This window comes from Rhizophagus irregularis, chromosome 29, assembly GCF_026210795.1.
Source record: "Rhizophagus irregularis chromosome 29, complete sequence".
NCBI classification, from domain to species: Eukaryota; Fungi; Glomeromycota; class Glomeromycetes; order Glomerales; family Glomeraceae; genus Rhizophagus; species Rhizophagus irregularis.
In genome coordinates this window covers 2,905,589-2,925,473 of record NC_089457.1, presented here as the reverse complement: position 1 = coordinate 2,925,473, position 19,885 = coordinate 2,905,589, and the positions used below count along the sequence as shown (strand labels likewise).

The window sequence follows — 19,885 nt, the reverse complement described above, 5'->3', positions numbered from 1 at the left end:
GTATAATATGTTGTGTGTCGACATAATGGTTATGATAAGAGTTAGTACAAGATTAAACAAAGAAGATATTTTGCGTAATATTAAATATATGGATGTAAAGATTACATATATAATGAAAAAGAACTAAAAAATTCACGAACTTTAGAAGTTATGAGAATTTTGAAGTTCGTGAAATGCGAAAATTATAAATTTCGATGATAAAAGGAAATTTTGAGGCGCAGTAAAAACTTAGAAAATTTTTGAAATTTTTAGAATGCGCAGTAAAAACCTCCGCAGTCTGAGGAGATTGTGGACTTAGAATAATTTTTGAATTAATGGCGCAGTAAAATATATACATGAAATTATGAAAGATAAAAATAGCGGAAGAAACTTGTGAAAATCAAAAAAGGGGATTTAAAGATTGAAAGATCAACATGAGAATATTATGAATAAGTAAAAGATTTAGAAGAATAAGTTGTTAAATGAATATTCTTAATGAAAGAAAGATTATACATTCAATATATGTAATAGAAAAGGACGATATAGTGAAGGATGGTTAGAAGATCAAAATAGAAGCGATAAAAATGATATATAAGAGAGCGGAATTTCAATTTGAATTCTGGATGAATATTTATAATAATTTAATTGGAGTATACGATGGAATGGTACCATCAATGGGAAAGTGAATATAGGACACATAAAGGAGAACATGAGTTAAGAGCGGGAGAATTAGATGAATGTTTAAATTGTGAATTATGTCATCCGATAGAAAATGAACCAATGGTATTCAAGAAATTTTGGGATGCATTATTTAAGTTCGAAGATACAATAATAATATATAATAATGTAACGATCAAGGGAGTAATAGATTTATTAAGTATGGATAATTCAGAAAGAGAAGATACAATACACAAGGGAAAATGTAGAGACATAATGGATAGAATAACAGAGTCAATAAGATATAGAATACAACCAAAAATGAAAGAAAAAGGATTACGAACAATTATATTAGTAATTGTAAGAGATTGTATTGAAGGAGATTTAGAGAATGAAGTATTTGATAGATTAATTGGGAATCCTGAATTAATAGAACACAAATATATTTTGGAAGATTGGGATGTTGAAAGAAGGTTTGAAAAATTTTGGCAATGGTACAAGATCACATCGAAAGAAGTTGAACCATTACGGGTAAAGATGGGAGCAATAAAGACATTCAGGGAATTACTTTATGAAGAAGAAGGAATAGCTACGAATGAGGAGAAAGTAAAAGAATTAATGTCCAATATGGAATATGGGAATATAGACATAGAAAATGTTCACGAATATCACAGGAATATGGTACAAAAGATAATAAGAATATTTATAGATACTAGGGGCTTTATAAAAGAACCAGAAGATTCAGAAAGTGAAGATAGTTTAGAAAGTTACGAAATGAAAAAGAATTTTAACATGAGTTTATATCTTAGATTTGAAAGATTTAGGTACTGGTGGAATGACAAATATGAAGGTAAACAAATACATACATATCATGAAAATGATTCACCAGAATGGTTCGAGAAGATGTTATCTGAGGGAGAAAATTTGCAAGAAGATACTGTAAGAAAACTAATGGATAGTATGACATTTAAAGATAGCGAAGATATATATACAAGAAATCCTATCATATTGAGAATAGATGATGGTGTAATAGAATGGGTTGTAACGGATTTAAAAGAAACAATGGAAAGAACACAAAAATTCAAGTTAGTGGAGATAAAGCAAGAAGAAGATAATGAAATGTATGATTCTGAAGAAGAAATAGAAATAATAGTAGAAGATAAAACGTGGAAGTTAAGTGAAATAAGGACAGGATTAAGACAACTGATAGTAAATCCAAAGAAGAATTCATCAGAGAAATAATGAAATTTGGAATAAAAGAAAAGATAGAGACGGGAGTACTGTTGACATATGATTTTATAAGATATTATATTTTTCAGGAGGGGAAATTTGATAAGTCTGAAGACATAAAGGAGTGGATAGATTTGAGTACAAAAATATGTGGTAGATGCAATAAACAGAAATTAGATTATGTGATATCGGAAGAAGACGGCAGATGTGAAGAATGTAATCGGGAAATACGGGAAGATGAACAAGATGAATTAATAGAACTAAAAAACAACTTAGAAAAATTAGGATACGAAATAGATGTATCGGAAATTCAAAGAATAAAAAATTTTGGAGTTAATAATCGAATAATAGTAACAGAAGGATTCATAGAAAGGTATATGGGGATAATAGAATTAGAAGATAGAGAGTTAAGAAAAGAGGTGCACAAATGGTTAAATGAGAACACAACCTGGTGCGAAAGATGCGAAATAAGATGGATGAATGATATGTTTAGATTAGAAGGAACTATATGCAAAGATTGTGAGGAAGAAGATATTGATGAAATTGATGATCGGGTAAAAAGATTGCAAAAGATTTTTGAAGATATTGGAACAATGATAACCGAAGAAGAATTGTTAAGATTAACTAGTATGGGATATACAGATGGAGAAATTTTAGATAAAGAATTCATTGAAATCTTTCAAGAAAATAAGAATGAGTCGGAAAAAGAATTGAAGAAAAAGTTAGATAAGTTGTTGAAAGAACAAGCAGGAGTAATGGATAGTGAAGAAAGTGGTGAAAAGAGTGATAATGAAGAATCAGAAGAAGACAATACGGATAATTCAGAAAAGATTGGAGGAATATTAAGTCCGGATGAAATATGGGACGGAAGTGATGAAGATTTTGAAGAAGAAGAATCTGAAAATGAAATCGAAAATGTTATAAATACAGGAGGTTTTGGTCTGAGTCAAAATTCAGATTCGAATAGTTCATTAAATTTTAAAAATTCTGACACAGAAAGTGAAATATCTGATTACAATTTACAAGAATTATTTCAAGAGAATATAGTAAATATGGCAAATGAAGCACAAATAAGAAGAATAATGGAGAATGCTATGGGATTGGCACCAAATGCATTAGATAATGCGTTAGGGGCAGGACAGACTTTGGCGGATAGGATTCAGACCGCAGGAATGGGGGGAATAGTAGGTATGCCAACTTTTAGTGGAAAAGAGGATGAAGATATTAATGATTGGATTAGACAATTTGAGATAGCATTTACAGTAAGCGGACGACCAGAAGGAAATGTTGGAGGAGGTGTATGTAGACAGAATAAGGCAAATATAGCCATAACTTGTTTGAGAGGAATCGCATTACAATGGTATAATGAAGAAAAAGAAAAGGTAGCAGCTAATTTAGTGAATTGGTGTGATCATAATGAGGACAGAAATTTGAAAAGAAGATTAATCGACAGATTTACTAGGAATGATGTTCAAAGAAGAAAAATGTTAGAATTAACAAGAATTAAACAGGGAACAAATGAAAGTGTTGAAGAATATATTAGAAGATTTAGGTCAATATTAAGAGTTGCAACTAGAGGTCATGCGTTAGATGATTTATACCAAGTGAATTATTTTATTCAAGGGTTAGATGCCATGCTAGGTTATCATGTTAGGAGAAGTAATCCGACGAATCTGAATGATGCAGTTAACGAAGCAAAAAGAGAAGAGGAAGCAAAAGATGAATTGTTAATGAAAACAACAGGGTTGGATATGAAACGAGTAGGACAAGAGAAAAACATGGAAGAAATTTTGAAAGAAGAGACAAATAAGTATAAAGGAATGAATCCAATTGCGAAAGAATTACAAAATAAAGAAGTTAAAAGTGATGAATGGGATGAGTTAATTAATGGAATAAAAAGGTTGGAAGCACATGTAATGCAGAGAAATGAAGCATATGTAATGCAAAGGAATGGGAATGATAGGAGACCGATCGGAAATAATAATGTCCAAAGAAATAATATGAACTGGGATAGAATGACTTGCTATACATGTGGAAGAAAAGGACATACTTCTAGAGTTTGTAGGGAAGGTCAAAGAAGATCATATGGAGGAAATAATAGAGGGTCATATAGCCAAAATAATCAAGTTAATTACCTTGATGAAGAATATTATGGTGAAGGATATAATGTGTATAATATGGAATATAATGATGGATATGATGGATATAATGAGGGTGATGGATATGATAACTATAATAATGGATTCGATGGATACGAAGTGAATAACTATGAAGATGAGGAAAGATACGATATGTTCCCAGTACCACCTAGAAAGAGTGAAAGAAATAAAGACAAGGTTATGAATGATGAAAGAGATAGAAGAAGAAATGCACAATGGCAAGGACAACAGCAAAAAGCACAGGGGAATAATAAGAGGGGTTTTACAAAAGAACAATTACAGAAAGGATATGAAACTAGAAAGAATAATAATAGGTGTCACAATTGCGGACAACAAGGACATTTTGCTAGAGAATGTACAAACGAGAAAGTGAAGTTAAATCGAAATATACCAAATGTTGGGGATTTTGATCCATTTGAGCAATTTGTAAATTCAAGCGTACCAATTAATTGGGGACAAATGATGAATGAAAGACCAGAAGTAAGGAAGAAATTATTAAATGGTTTGAGATATTGACTACACTCGGGGGAATTGAAGAATATTAATCAGAAAGAAGAAAAATCACAAGCAACAAGATGTAATATAATAATTGAAGGAAAAATGATTAGAGCATTAGTTGATACAGGAGCAGGACCTTCAGTGATAACGAATGAACTGAGAAAAGAATTAAATATACCAATAACGAAGGAAAGTAATGTCGTATTAACAATAGCAGATGGAAATAACATAGCTTCATTAGGAAGAGTGGAAATTAGAATAGAAATTGACGAAAATTTAGAAATACCTTTGGAGTTCGAAGTAATCGACTCGAGAAGAAAAGATTTAATATTAGGAACTGATTTATTAAGATATGGGATAATAAATATGAAAGAAGGTCTGTTAACAATAGAATGGGATAATGGAATATATGAAATACCAATTGATTTTAGAGGAAAGAAAAATGTTGAATTTGAGGAGTCAGGGAATAGGGGTGAATTTAATGAAGATCCAAAGAATATAGATGATATAGATGGCAATTCTAGTGAAGAGTCAGAGGGTGAAGATGAATATGAGGAGATGGAAAAAGAAGAGTTGTTATCGATTGTAAAAACTGATAGAGAAAAGAGAGATGAGGAAAAATGAATGGTCTTGGCTTTCTGAACGAAGGAGAGACGGTAAAGATGCTAAATGAGAGCAAAGAAGAAAAATTTGAAAAGAAAACACATCTGGGAGAGATGAGCGATGAGGAGAGAATGGCATTTAAAAAATTGATAAGGGAATATGAAGATATATTCGAATATGACGAAGAGAAACTGGGAAGGATAAATACAGTTAAACATGAAATAATAATTGAAGAAAATCAAGGACCAATAGCACAAAAGAGATATAAAGAAACTGATGAAAAAGGAAAGTTTATAAAGAAAGAAATTGAACAATTGTTAAAGATGGGGAAGATAAGAGAATCATGGAGTAATTGGGCATCTCCAGTAACGTTAGCAGGAAAGAAAACTGGAAATTATAGATTTTGTATAGATTATAGAAAGCTAAATAATGTGACAAAGTCAGATGAATATCCTTTACCCCGGATAGACGAATTGTTAGAAAAATTTAGAAAGGGAAGTTGGTTCACAAGTTTGGACTTAGCAGCAGGATATCATCAAGTAGAAATGGCAGAAGAAGATAAAGAGAAAACAGCATTCATTTGTTCACAAGGATTATATGAATACAATGTTATGCCATTTGGATTGAAGAATGCACCAGGAACATTTCAGAGATTAATGGATAAAATATTAAAAGAATATATAGGAGAATTTGTTACGGTATATTTAGATGATATAATGATTTATTCAGAAGATTTTGAGGAACATATAGAACATGTAGATAAAGTATTGAGTAAATTGAGAGAGAATAATATGATTGTGAAATTGAAGAAATGTCAGTTTGGATTGAGGAATATAAATTTCTTAGGGCATATAGTAGGAAGAGATGGATTGCGACCGGATAAAGAGAAAGTTGAGAAAATAGAAAATATGAGGAGGCCGAAAACTGTCACAGAAGTAAGATCATTTTTAGGATTATGTTCATATTATAGGAGATTTATAAAAGGTTTTTCGAAGATAGCAAAACCTTTGCTTAACTTAACAAGAAAGAATGAAAAGTTTGAATGGAAAGAAGAACAACAAGAAGCATTTGACGTATTAAGGACAAAATTGACAGAAAATCCAATTTTAGTATATCCGGATTTCAGCAGAGAATTTATATTGATAACTGATGGATCTAAGATAGGATTAGGAGCAGTGTTAGCTCAAATGAATGAAGAAAATAAAGAGGTTGTAATAGCTTACGCAAGTAGGAGTACAGTTGGAGCAGAGAAGAATTATCCACCAACAGAATTGGAATGCTTAGCGGTATTTTGGGGAATACAACATTTTCAGAAATATTTAGTAGGAAGGAAATTTATAGTGATAACAGATCACGCAGCATTAAAAGGATTAACAGATGGAAAGGAACAAACGGGAAGGAGAGCAAGATGGGTAATGAAATTACAACAATTTGATTTTAAAATAGTACATAGAAGTGGAAAGAAAATTAAAAATGCAGATGGATTATCAAGACTGAGATTTAAAGAAAAAGAAACAGAAAGGAACGAGAATCAAGAAATAACAAAAATAGAAAGTAATAAGGGGAAATTGAGATATATCAAATTTAGGAATAAATGGTATAATGCTAAAAGATTTAAAGGGAGATGGGATGATGAAAAATATTTTACCGATAAAGAAGCAATACTTTTGAATTTGGAGGAAAGGACAGAAAAAGAATTATTAAAGAAATTGGGAAGAGAAAATAAGCCACAAGTTATTATAATCGACGGAGTGGATGGATTAGGAAAAACAAGTATAGTACGAAATTTGATTAAAGAGTGGGAAAAGCAAGGATTAAAAGTAAGATTTAATACATTCAAAAGGAGAAGAAAAGACAAAGGTGAATTTCACGAATCAAAATTAGAAACAGAATGGAAATTTAGAAAGGAAGTAGTAGAACAAATAAACAGAAGAATGTTAGAATATGATGAAGATACGGATATAATAATTCTGGACAAATCGCCATATTGCGAATATTATTATCAGAAGACGAAAAGTTTCAACAGAGGATTAATTACTCCACATGGGAACCATGAGATGGAAAAAGAAATATTCAGATTAAAAGGAACAATAGATGAATCAATAGTGATATTTTTGGAAAAAGACGGCGATGTATGTTGGGAAAATTATATTGGAAGAGAAACGAAGAAAATGGAGAAATCGTCATACCCAACATTGAAGAAAAATGAATATTTGGACATGGTTAAAATGTTTAAAGAAAACCAGGATGTATACAAAGATACCAAAAGATACAGTCAAATTGAAGTTAGGAATGACGATAGTAGTTGGAGAAAAGTATATAAGGAGATAGAAAAACACCAAAGAGCTTAAAATTATATCTCCAAAATGGTATTAGGAGATTGTTATATGAATTGGTTTCTTACCTATCGAGTAAAGGTCGATAAGATATGGAAAGTGACTATAAAAGAAGAAGAGAACGAAACAATTATCCATTTAAGGATTGAAGAAGAAGAAGACTTCATACTAGTAGATGTACGCATTATAATAAGACTAAAAGAGAAAAAGGTGAAATTAATTATGGAAGATGGAAACAATATGATAATAGAAGAAAGACCAATAGAAAAAGGATTAGGATGGGTACGATCTAAATTGATTATAGGGAATGAAAAATATATAAGAAGGATAGGAATACCAAGGATCAAAAATAAATCGAGAGATAAAAATTAAAAATATATGGAACAGTTATCACGACGCTTTATTTTTACAACACCTTAATTTTTACAACACCTTAATTTTTACAACACTTCAACCCTTTATAACATTTCAACCTTTTACAACACTTTAGTTTTTAGAATTACAACATAGACATGGAAGAGGAAGAATATAATAGGATAGCGAGGAATATCAACGACGAACGGGAATATGAAATTATAGGAGGATTAATTTACAAAATAAAAGATGAGAAAAGACTAAGAGTGATAAGAAAATACGAATTTGAAGGATTAATGTACATAGCTCATGATCATGAATTATCAGGACACTTTGGAATAGATGCAACGTATAATAGGATCAAGGATGGGTATTATTGGAAAGGGATGAGAAAAGATGTGGAAGCTTATGTCAAATCATGTAATAATTGTCAGAGAAGAGGAAAACCAATAGGAAAACATGAACTGAATGTAATCAAAGTTATAGAACCATTTTATCAAATTGGGATTGATGTAGTGGGACCATTACCAGTAACAAAGAGAAATAATAGATATATAGTTACAGCGATGGATTATTTTACAAAATGGCCTGAAGCAAAGGCATTGGAAACAGCAGATGCTAAGGAAATTGCAAGATTTATTTATGAAGATATAATATGTAGGCATGGATGTCCAAAGAAGATATTGAGTGATAGAGGGAGTCATTTCAATAATAAATTAGTGAAATCATTAATGGAGGAATTTCAGATAAAACATAACTTTTCAACGCCTTATCATCCAAAAACTAATGGGTTAATTGAAAGATTTAATAAGACATTATGTGAATCATTAGCAAAGCTAAGTAATATCGAAGATTGGGATTTGAAAGTACCAGGAGTATTGTTCGCGTATCGAACTAAAAGGAATGATTCAACGAAAATGGAACCAGGATATTTAATATATGGGAGACAAATGAAGACATTATTAGATTTAGAAGATAAGGAAATTACCATGGCAGAGAGAGTTAATGGGTTGATCGAAGGATTACCAAACATTAGGAATCAAGCTAAAGAAAATGTCAGGAAATCTCAGGAAAAACAAAAATCGTACCATGATAAAAAGAATAGAATAAAGCAGAAATTACAAATCGGAGATAAAGTACTATATTATGATGCAGCAAAAGAAAAACAATGGTCTGGAAAGTTAGAAGAAAAATGGAAAGGACCTTATTATGTACATGAGATAATTTCTAAAGGATCATACAGAATTAAAACTATGGAAGGGAAGATATTGAAAACACCAGTAAATGGTGAATTACTGAAAGGACAAATTTTGAAGTAATAGTTCGAATTTGATGGGACTCAAATTTTAGGTGGGGGGCAAACTGTAGCCATAGATACTGGAGTAATCGCATAATATGGAGGAATAATATGGAATAAAAGATCAAACGATAGAAAGTCACATGATGGGATAAAATTAACCGGAAAGGATAAACTTTTAGGAGAAGGAATGATCTACATGATGTAATGTTTATTAAATGATTAACGGAGAACCAATAGATCAAGTGGGGAGTTGATCGATGTGGCTTAGCAACCAGTTTATCAAGTTCAACAATAGGAACAATTAGGAGGAGTAATCATAAGCCACAAATGATAAATCATATAAAAAGGAAGGATAGCGAATTAAAGGAACAAAAAAATAGGAACATGTAAAATATTGATGAACTGCAGCCGCAGTAGAAGAATAGCTGACGAGACGCAGTAGAAAAGATAGCACAGCCACAAAAGATGGATCTTTGCGATACAATATTTGAAAGATTATTTTATTTTAAAGAAAAGATAGCACAGCCACAAAAGATGGATCTTTGCGATACAATATTTGAAAGATTATTTTATTTTAAAGAAAAGATAGCACAGCCACAAAAGATGGATCTTTGCGATACAATATTTGAAAGATTATTTTATTTTAAAGAAAAGATAGCATACTAAAATAGTATAACATATTAGAAAAGATAACATATAAAATAGCATATAAGATAGCGCATAAAAGATAACATATAAAATATTAGAAAGAAATAAGAAGTAAGAAAAGAAAGAATAAGAAAGTTGGTTTAAATAGGAGCGGAATGGGAGGTGAATTCCACAGTCGTCAGATACGATGTAAAACTTTAAGTAAAATAGTTAATTGTGAATTTTATGAAGAATAAATAAAATACCCTTTGATATGAAAATTAATTGTTTCGATTGTTTTTGTTACTATTTTCTTATGATGAAAAAGTAATTTTGTTTAATTAATTGTTAGTAGAGCGTAATGTTATTTTAAAGGTAATAGGTTCGCCCTAAACTTTATTGTAATGTTCGCTTAATTAACTTTAATTGGACAAATTCATGGTGAATTTAATGTCATAACAAGAATTATGAAATGAATAAAATATAAACTTCTGTAAAGAGAACTATCGTATTTTGAAGGAAGATAATGGATGAAATATCGTGGCGAGAGCTATCGCAATTTGAAAGTTAAGTAGCAATAAAACTAAACCAAGCAAGAATATTAATGTTTCGTGGAAAACGAATATACATTAAAGCAGGGAAGTTTGTTTACCGCCGGGTGGCAGACGGGGGTGACACCGTATAACGGGGGCCACAGTACCCCGGGTATGATACAGATTTCAGAGGTTTTGACCTTATACTTTCCACCATTGTGTGAATTTTTATTATTAGTAGATATGTATAAAACTTATATAATAATTGGGTATTTATCATGAGTAATACCTAGGTATTTATTAAATTATTTTAAATAATAAAAATGGGAGTTCTTTTTTGTAGGGTACTGTGCATAGGGGGGGTACTGTGACCTGCAAAATATGGTACATATTATTAGAAGTTACTTTAACATTACACTATATATATTGTATTAAAAATAAAAATTTATAAAATAAAATAATTTATATATATATTACATATTATTGGAAGTTACTTTAACATTACACTATATTATATTAAAAATAAAAATTTATAAAATAAATAATTTATATATGTTACATATTATTAAAAATTACTTTAACATTATATAATATTGATATATATTGTATTAAAAATTTACAAAAATAAATAATTTATACCTAAAGAAAGCAATATCTTTTATTTACAAAAAAATTTATATGAAACTAAAATCAATAATTTTATTAATCATTATTATATTTTGTTTAATTTTAATATAATTTTTTTTAATATTTTAATTAAGGATTTATTTTTTTATTGCATCTGTATTATGTTGTACTCCTATAATATATTAAATATAAAAGTCAAAAATGACATTCTAAATCCTTTTTAATATATTAAGAAAACTTGTAGAGCAGTCAAAAATATACATAATATAAGATTTCTTATAATATATAGTAATTGCATAAAGTCTCATGCTAGGATTTTTGAAAAATAGAAAATTTTAATAAAGTGTCAGTAATCAAAATGATCAATATAATTAATATATAAAAATTACCAAAAAAAGAAGATGCGATATATTGCAAGTGCAAAAAAAACATATTCCTTTATTAATGCAATATATATTATTAGAAGTTACTTTAATATTATATTGTATAAATTGTAAAAATAAAGACTTATGAAAATAATTTTAATTAATATATATTACATATTATTAGAATTTAATTTAATATTATATAATAGAAATAATTTATTTATCGCACGTGCGATGCAAATTTTTATGTTTATCATTGCCATTTTAAGGGGGGTGGCGATGTATAAGCAGGTTGATCAACATAAATAATTTACAAAAAAGGAAAATGGCGATGCATCGCACGTGCGATGAATAAATTTACTCTATATAATATATATTGCATTAAATACAAATAATTTTTAAATCAATAATTTTATTTTTAATAAATTATACTCAAAGAGAGCAATATTTTTTATTTAAAGAAAAATTTACATGAAACTAAAATCAATAATTTTATTAATTATTATATTTTGCTAAATGTAATATATATATTTTTTAATATTTTAATTAATATATTATATATTATTAGAAGTTACTTTAACATTACATATAAATATTATATTAAGAAAATAAAAATTTATAAAAATAAAAAAGACAAATTTAATTATAATACCATACTATATATCTTATTTGTAATATTTTAAAATGGCATATTATTATTTATCAATTCATATCATATGATATTACACAAATCCCAAAAAAATTATTATACAAGATTTATACAATTTTTCAAAAAAAGTAAATTTTTTTTGCAAATTATTTAATAAAAAAATGCTTTTTATTAAATAAATCAAAAATAATATCTAAAACCAGTTTTGTCATCTTTAATAAATTTGCAAAAAAAGACAAAAATATATTATTTCATTATTTTTTATATTATATATTAATATATTATGAACTTTTTTTTTGTCATTTTATTTTAGAGAATATTATAAATAAAATATGTAACAAAATATTATATATATCATATTTATTTAAATAAAAATAATTTTTAATTTTTTTTTAATTTATTTGTAAGTTGTTAGGATCCAAAATGGAAAATCTTAATGAAATTATGTGATTGAAATGATCAACATAATTAATATATAAAAATTACCAAAAAAAGGAAAATGCAACATATTGCAGATATAAAAAAAATATTTTTTTCTTAATTAATATAATTTTTATAAAAATATAAATAATTTTTAAAATTAATAATTTTATTAATTATTATATTTTACTAAATTTAATATAATTTTTTTTTAATATTTTAATTAATATTACATATTGTTAGAAGTTACTTTAACATTACATAGTATATATGATTAATATATATTACATTAAAAATTTATATAAATCAAATAATTTTTAAAATTAATAAATTAACATATTTTTATTAATTCTTATATTTTATTAATTTTAATATAATTTTTTTTAATATTTTAATTAATGTTAGAAGTTATTTTAACATTACATTATATATATTATATTAAAAATTTATAAAAAAATACAAATAATTTTTTTAAAATCAATAAATGATTTATATAAAAATATGTTAATATAAAAACATATACAAATAATTATAAATTATTGTATTTTATTAATTATTACATTTTATGAAAATAACTACATTTAATCAGAAGGGAATTTTCTCTTCCTAATATTTATTAGAGTAGGGATTAGATTAGATAAAAATGCTTGTTGAAAATAAAAAGGTCATTGCCAAAATAGTAGAAATAATTTTAATATTTTGATATAATGAAATAACAAAATTATTCTAGTTATTAAAATTGATCAAAATGTAAAAATAATTTTAACAATTTTGATATAACAAAATTCACTAATTTTGATAAGCAACTTTAGGGTTAGATTAAAATTAGATTAAAAGTTAGGTTTATTTATTACAATATATCACACCCATATCACACCCTATAGTAGAACCCAAACAATATATATATAGGTCAGATAAAAAATTCAAAATTTACTAAGGTCAATAAGCAAATATTTTTTATGTCTGCTAAGCAAACTTTTATCTAATCCATAAATTTTTTATACTGCTTAGCAACTTATTTTATGACACATATATATATATATATAATTTTTTTTATAAAATATGTATATAAAAAAAAACTAAAAAAAACAAAAATTTTTGAAATAATGCATGGATAAAGCTATTATTATTTTTTTGTAATATTACAACTAATAAATGTTTCTTATAAATATTTTCGTATATCTGTTCTGTGACTTCAGAGCGTAATTTAGGCACTTCAGTCAAAGGAAACATCCGAAACCTTCTTAAGTAAAGTTGTTCAGCAGGTTTGAATCTACCTATATATAAATTTTTATCATGATTAAATAGATATTTATGGATTTATTCATGTTTTTGTAATGCTACCAATACGCGGAATTTTTATTTTTAGTAAAATTTATTAAAAAAAATATTTATAAAAAATTTTTTAATAAGTAAAAATGAAATAACTTTTATTGATTATTACAAAAATTATAGTGTAAAATTATAAAAAAACAGAAAAACGCTTATTTTTCCCTTTCTTTTAAATCTATATTTTTTCTGTGTTACACAGACGCGTATATGTTTTTATATTTTTAATGTTACGCAGACGCGTATTTGTTTTGTCAAAAACACGTTACACGATCACGTCTAAAAATGGTTCCTGTATCACATATACAATTAGCTTATTCTTTGTGTTAAAAATAGTAAATTTCTTTTACACAAACATGTTTATAAATTAATAAAGCACGTTACTATTTTTTTTTAAACAAAACATGTTTATAAATTTGTTTACATATTTTATTAGATTTTTTTAATGTAAAAAAATGTAAATGTATATTTATATATATTAAAAAAAATCTATCCTGCTATATATATCTAACTATTAATAATTTAATACTTTGCTACACATAATTATATCTGACTATTTTAAAATTATGTTATCAAATAAGCAATAATAAATCTCTTTTAGGAAAAATTTTTATATTTTAGCTAAACAAACTTAAACCTACATTTATATATGTCCTTATTTTTGCTAATTAATTTAGGAATAAAAAATTTTTTTATTATTAAAAATCTTATTTGTCACTTCTAATTCATTACAGAAGGAATTTCCCCTTTGGTTAAAATTAGAAATTTTATATTTTATTATTTAATAAATAAATAATTAATATTATATTATAGAAGTTATTTTGATATTACATATATATATATATTATATTAAAAATTTATAAGGAAATATTATAATTATTAAAAATAAATGATTTTAAAAATTAATTGTTGATAAATTATTATATTTATTAATTATTAAATTTAATTGTAACTTAGTTGTATGTGTATTGTATTAGCTTAACTCTTTAAAATCTTAATAAGGAATTATTTGTGCTGCAGCAAAAAAAAAAAAAAAATTTAATTGTAATAACCTATTATATATCTTTATTTATAATAATCTAATTTGGTATATTTTTATTGGCCAGCTTACATTATGTAATATTACACAAATCTAAAAATGGAAAATTTTATTACATAAGATTATACAAATTTCTAAAAAGGAAATTTCTTTGCTTGTTTTTATTAAATAAGTCAAAAATAATATTTAAAATTATCTGTCATTTTCAAAGTAGGTAAAATTACATTCATAACATTATTTTTTAAAATCATACATTGTATTATAAACTTTTTTTTTTGTCAATTTTTTTTAAGAGTATTACAAATAAAATAAATAATAGGATGTTATACAGTATGTATATTATAAATAGTAAAATATAATTATTAATAAAAAAAATGATTTATTAATTTTAAATTTATTTGTATGTTTTATTTTTTATTAATTTTTAGTACAATATATATGTAATATTAAAGTAACTTCTAATAATATTAATTAAAATATTAAGTAAAAATTAGCAAAATATAGTAAATAATAAAATATATTAATTATTAATTTTAAAATTATCAGTATATTTTTTTATATAATATATGTAATATTAAAGTAATTTCTAACCCTATAAAAAAAAAATTCTTTAAAATGTACTTAAAATATACTTATGTATTTTTTTAAAATATACTTAAAATATACTTATATATTTTAAAATATACCTAAAATATACTTAACAATTTTAAAATATACTTAAAATATACTTAAAATTGCAATTTTAAGTATATTTAAAGTATAAAATTTTGCACTTAAATTATACTTAAATTATATTTAAATTGCAATTAAGTATATTTTAAATGTAATTTAAGTATAAAATTTTATACTTTAAATATACTTAAAATTGCAATTTTAAGTATATTATAAGTACATTTAAAAATTTTAAGTACATTTTAGATATATTTTAAAATATTTAAGTACATTTTAAGTATATTTTAAAGAAATTTTTTTTCATAGGGTAATACTATAGTATATAATATATTAATTAAAATATAAAAAAAATTACATTATATAATAATTAACAAAATATACAAATTATGAGGACAAGAATGTCCTCAAAGTTACAAGAACAAAAATATGAGAACAAAAATGTTCTCAAAATTATGAGGATAACAATGTCCTCAAAATTATAAGGACAAAAATGTCCTTAAAATTACGAGGACAAAAAATTAACAATATTTACAGTTACAAGAACAAAAATGTCCTCATAATTGTGAGGACAAAAATGTCCTCAAAGTTGCGAGGTTAATAATATCTTCAAATTTATAAGGACAAAAATGTTAAGAAACAAGATTTTGAGGACAAAAATATCTTCAAATTTACAAGAATAAAATGTTCTCAAAGTCACAAGGACAAAAATATGAGGACAAAAATGTTCTCAAAATAATGAGGACAAAATGTCCTCAAATTTATGAGGATGAAAATATCAAGATTTTGAGGACAAAAATGTCCTCAAAATGAGGACAAAATATCCTTAATTTACGAGAACAACAATGTCCTCAAAATTATGAGGACAAAATGTCATCAAGTTCCAAGAACAGGAATGTTCTCAAATTACAAGAACAATAATGTCCTCAAATTATGAGGACAAAAATGTCCTTAAATTACATGGACAAAAAATTAATAATGTCTCATAGTTGTGACTTATGAGGACAAAAATCATGTCCTTATAGTTGTAAGGACAAAAATGTCCTCAAAGTTGCGAGGACAAAAATCATGTCCTCATAGTTGCAAGGACAAATATCATGTCCTCATAGTTGCGAGGACAAAAATCATGTCCTTATAGTTGTAAGGACAAATCATGTCCTCATATAGTTGCGAGGACAAAAATCATGTCCTCATAGTTGCAAGGACAAATATCATGTCCTCATAGTTGCGAGCACAAAAATCATGTCCTCATAGTTGCGAGCACAAAAATCATGCCTCATAGTTGCGAGGACAAAAATCATGTCCTTATAGTTGTAAGGACAAAAATGTCCTCAAAGTTGCGAGGACAAAAATCATGTCCTCATAGTTGCAAGGACAAATATCATGTCCTCATAGTTGCGAGGACAAAAATCATGTCCTCATAGTTGCAAGGACAAATATCATGTCCTCATAGTTGCGAGGACAAAAATCATGTCCTCATAGTTGCGAGGACAAAAATCATGTCCTTATAGTTGTAAGGACAAAAATGTCCTCAAAGTTGCGAGGACAAAAATCATGTCCTCATATAGTTGCGAGGACAAAAATCATGTCCTCATAGTTGCGAGGACAAAAATCATGTCCTCATAGTTGCAAGGACAAATATCATGTCCTCATAGTTGCGAGGACAAAAATCATGTCCTCATAGTTGCGAGGACAAAAATCATGTCCTCATAGTTGCGAGGACAAAAATCATGTCCTTATAGTTGTAAGGACAAAAATGTCCTCAAAGTTGCGAGGACAAATATCATGTCCTCATAGTTGCGAGGACAAAAATCATGTCCTCATAGTTGCGAGGACAAAAATCATGTCCTCATAGTTGCGAGGACAAAAATCATGTCCTCATAGTTGCGAGGACAAAAATCATGTCCTTATAGTTGTAAGGACAAAAATGTCCTCAAAGTTGCGAGGACAAAAATCATGTCCTCATATAGTTGCGAGGACAAAAATCATGTCCTCATAGTTGCAAGGACAAATATCATGTCCTCATAGTTGCAAGGACAAATATCATGTCCTCATAGTTGCGAGCACAAAAATCATGTCCTCATAATTGCGAGCACAAAAATCATGCCTCATAGTTGCGAGGACAAAAATCATGTCCTTATAGTTGTAAGGACAAAAATGTCCTCAAAGTTGCGAGGACAAAAATCATGTCCTCATATAGTTGCGAGGACAAAAATCATGTCCTCATAGTTGCAAGGACAAATATCATGTCCTCATAGTTGCAAGGACAAATATCATGTCCTCATAGTTGCGAGCACAAAAATCATGTCCTCATAATTGCGAGCACAAAAATCATGCCTCATAGTTGCGAGGACAAAAATCATGTCCTTATAGTTGTAAGGACAAAAATGTCCTCAAAGTTGCGAGGACAAAAATCATGTCCTCATATAGTTGCGAGGACAAAAATCATGTCCTCATAGTTGTGAGGACAAAATTATTTCGAGGACAAAAATGTCCTCAAAATATTGAGGGCAAAAATGTCCGCGTTGATAAGGTCACATGATCACTGCTTAATATTGGCCAATAAAAACCGTGGTTTCCATAGAGGATATAACCTATGCATTTGAGACACGATGGATAAGGTTATATCCTTTGCCGATCAGGCTAATGGGGTGAAAAGATATCCGGTTGATCCACATTTTGACTAGTAAAATATAGTATCACATAACCCTGGCCCGGCCCGAAAGATTATGTGGCGGTGTAAACCTCTTACCGGTTACAATCCTGATTACCCTTGAGTGGCGAAAAATATGAATCACACGAATCACACCGTTTATTTTTTTTTAAAATAAAATTAATTTTTTTTTTTCGTCACATTTTACAAAATTATGTCTTTATATAAAAATTTTAGAAAGTGTGTTATAGGATGTTTGAGCATTCCTCTTGCTTTATTAATTTTAGTTTGTCCAGCGTTAGGTAAAATTTCATTTCCCAATACATCGTTTTTTTAAGAAGTAGTGTTTTAAATTTTCTTTTCTTTTTTTTAAAAAAAAATAGATATCGCAAAAATTATAATTTTTAATCACACTAATGGTGAATTAAAGTTATATGATATAGAATACGCGTAAGTTGGTCGAAATTCATTATCATTCATTGTCAATTCTTTTTATTATTATTAATTTTTTTTTAAAAAAAAATCAATTATCTTTTTTAGATACTTGAGTTATTCATTTTTAATGGTTGGCAAGTATAAATCCTTTAAATGTATGATTATTTTTATATACAAATCATATTAATTTATATTTATTTATTTTAGTCGTATTATTTTGTTGTACTATATGTATTTCTCGTGGATTCAATAATATGGCAGAAAATTCTGCTAAATCATTAAGGTGAATTCTTTTAATTCAAAATTCTTTATTTAATTGATCAAATTTATTAACTGAAATAATTTAATTTAATTTAATTTATTTTTTATTTTTTAATAATAATAAAGTTGTTTCTTACCATTTATTTGGATATCCGTTTTAGGTAATAATTCAATTTTATAATATAATATATAAAAAATTGAAAACATTTTTACTAATTTTTTTATATGATAAAATAAATAATAGTTATATATACAATATCAACTAGAAATGAATTAGGAGAGATACCATTTTTTTGTCCAGAAAATTATAATTATAAATCATCAACAATACGTTTAGCATGTCAAATAAGAGCAGCAAATATAATTTGTGTATGGTCATTTACTATTTATATTATGTTCTTTCTTATAATTTTACTCGGTTTACCTTCTGAAAAGAAACCTAAAGTTGATAAAGATTATGATCAAATTGAAGAAGTTTATAGTAAAGAGGATAAATTTAATAAGTTTGATAAAGAGGATAAAAAAGAAGATAAATAATCAAATTTATTTTTATGTATTTAAAAAAAAAAAAATTTTTTTTTTTATTTTTGAATTTTTCACTTTCGTTATTATTTATTAAATATCCAATAATTTTTTTTTTTTTTTTTAAGAAAAAAAACAAAAAGATAAAAAAAAATAAATAAATAAATGTACTTAATATTAAAATATACAGTATATATATCTGATATTGCTACTCTTTTTACTATTATATGTATTATTAAAACGGATGATACTCTAAAAATAAAATCCGTCAATATTTTAACTATTCGTTCAACCGTCCGACGGATATCCACAAATACGGAAAATAATTTATATAATTACAATATCTTGTTTTTTTTTGTACGAGGATCGTTCTTACGAGTTACGAATACTTATTTCATTATTCATAATAAAATCTTAATTACATGAAAAATATAATGTATTCATATTATGTTGAATTTGGTTGTGTCATTTTTTGTTATTTCAAACAGTGATTTCATAAATTTTAATTCGTTCAAACAAAGGAAATATTCATGCTTAATTTCTGTAAATAAAGACAAAGTTTGATTTAATATGTCATATAAGAAGATATTCTCAATATAATCAAGATATAATTTAGTTGTAATTAAATAAGGCTAAGTTT

General features: G+C 26.5%; 2 protein-coding genes across 2 annotated transcripts; both read left to right on the top strand.

Annotated features, from left to right (window-relative positions):
• Positions 1 to 2,243: 2,243 nt before the first annotated feature.
• On the top strand, positions 2,244 to 5,147 carry OCT59_019979 (uncharacterized protein; the record flags this gene model as incomplete). Its single annotated transcript, XM_066143882.1, has 2 exons — positions 2,244 to 4,505; positions 4,575 to 5,147. 2 exons carry the CDS (start codon positions 2,244 to 2,246, stop codon positions 5,145 to 5,147), a joined length of 2,835 nt encoding a protein of 944 aa, XP_066005588.1.
• Positions 5,148 to 18,198: 13,051 nt separating this feature from the next.
• On the top strand, positions 18,199 to 19,282 carry OCT59_019978 (uncharacterized protein). Its single transcript, XM_025317513.2, has 6 exons — positions 18,199 to 18,329; positions 18,411 to 18,477; positions 18,568 to 18,596; positions 18,670 to 18,745; positions 18,850 to 18,884; positions 18,968 to 19,282. Exons 1-6 carry the CDS (start codon positions 18,242 to 18,244, stop codon positions 19,258 to 19,260), a joined length of 588 nt encoding a protein of 195 aa, XP_025178243.2. The 5' UTR covers positions 18,199 to 18,241; the 3' UTR covers positions 19,261 to 19,282.
• Positions 19,283 to 19,885: the final 603 nt, after the last annotated feature.

What these genes read in the sequence shown, in the direction of transcription:
- OCT59_019978 (XM_025317513.2), top strand. Translation starts at nt 18,242, where the DNA reads ATGTCTTTATATAAAAATTTTAGAAAGTGTGTTATAGGATGTTTGAGC. An exon ending in TTATATGATATAGAATACGC is followed by an intron (nt 18,478 to 18,567) that starts GTAAGTTGGTCG and finishes TATCTTTTTTAG; the next exon opens with ATACTTGAGTTATTCATTTT. An exon ending in TTATTCATTTTTAATGGTTG is followed by an intron (nt 18,597 to 18,669) that starts GCAAGTATAAAT and finishes TATTTATTTTAG; the next exon opens with TCGTATTATTTTGTTGTACT.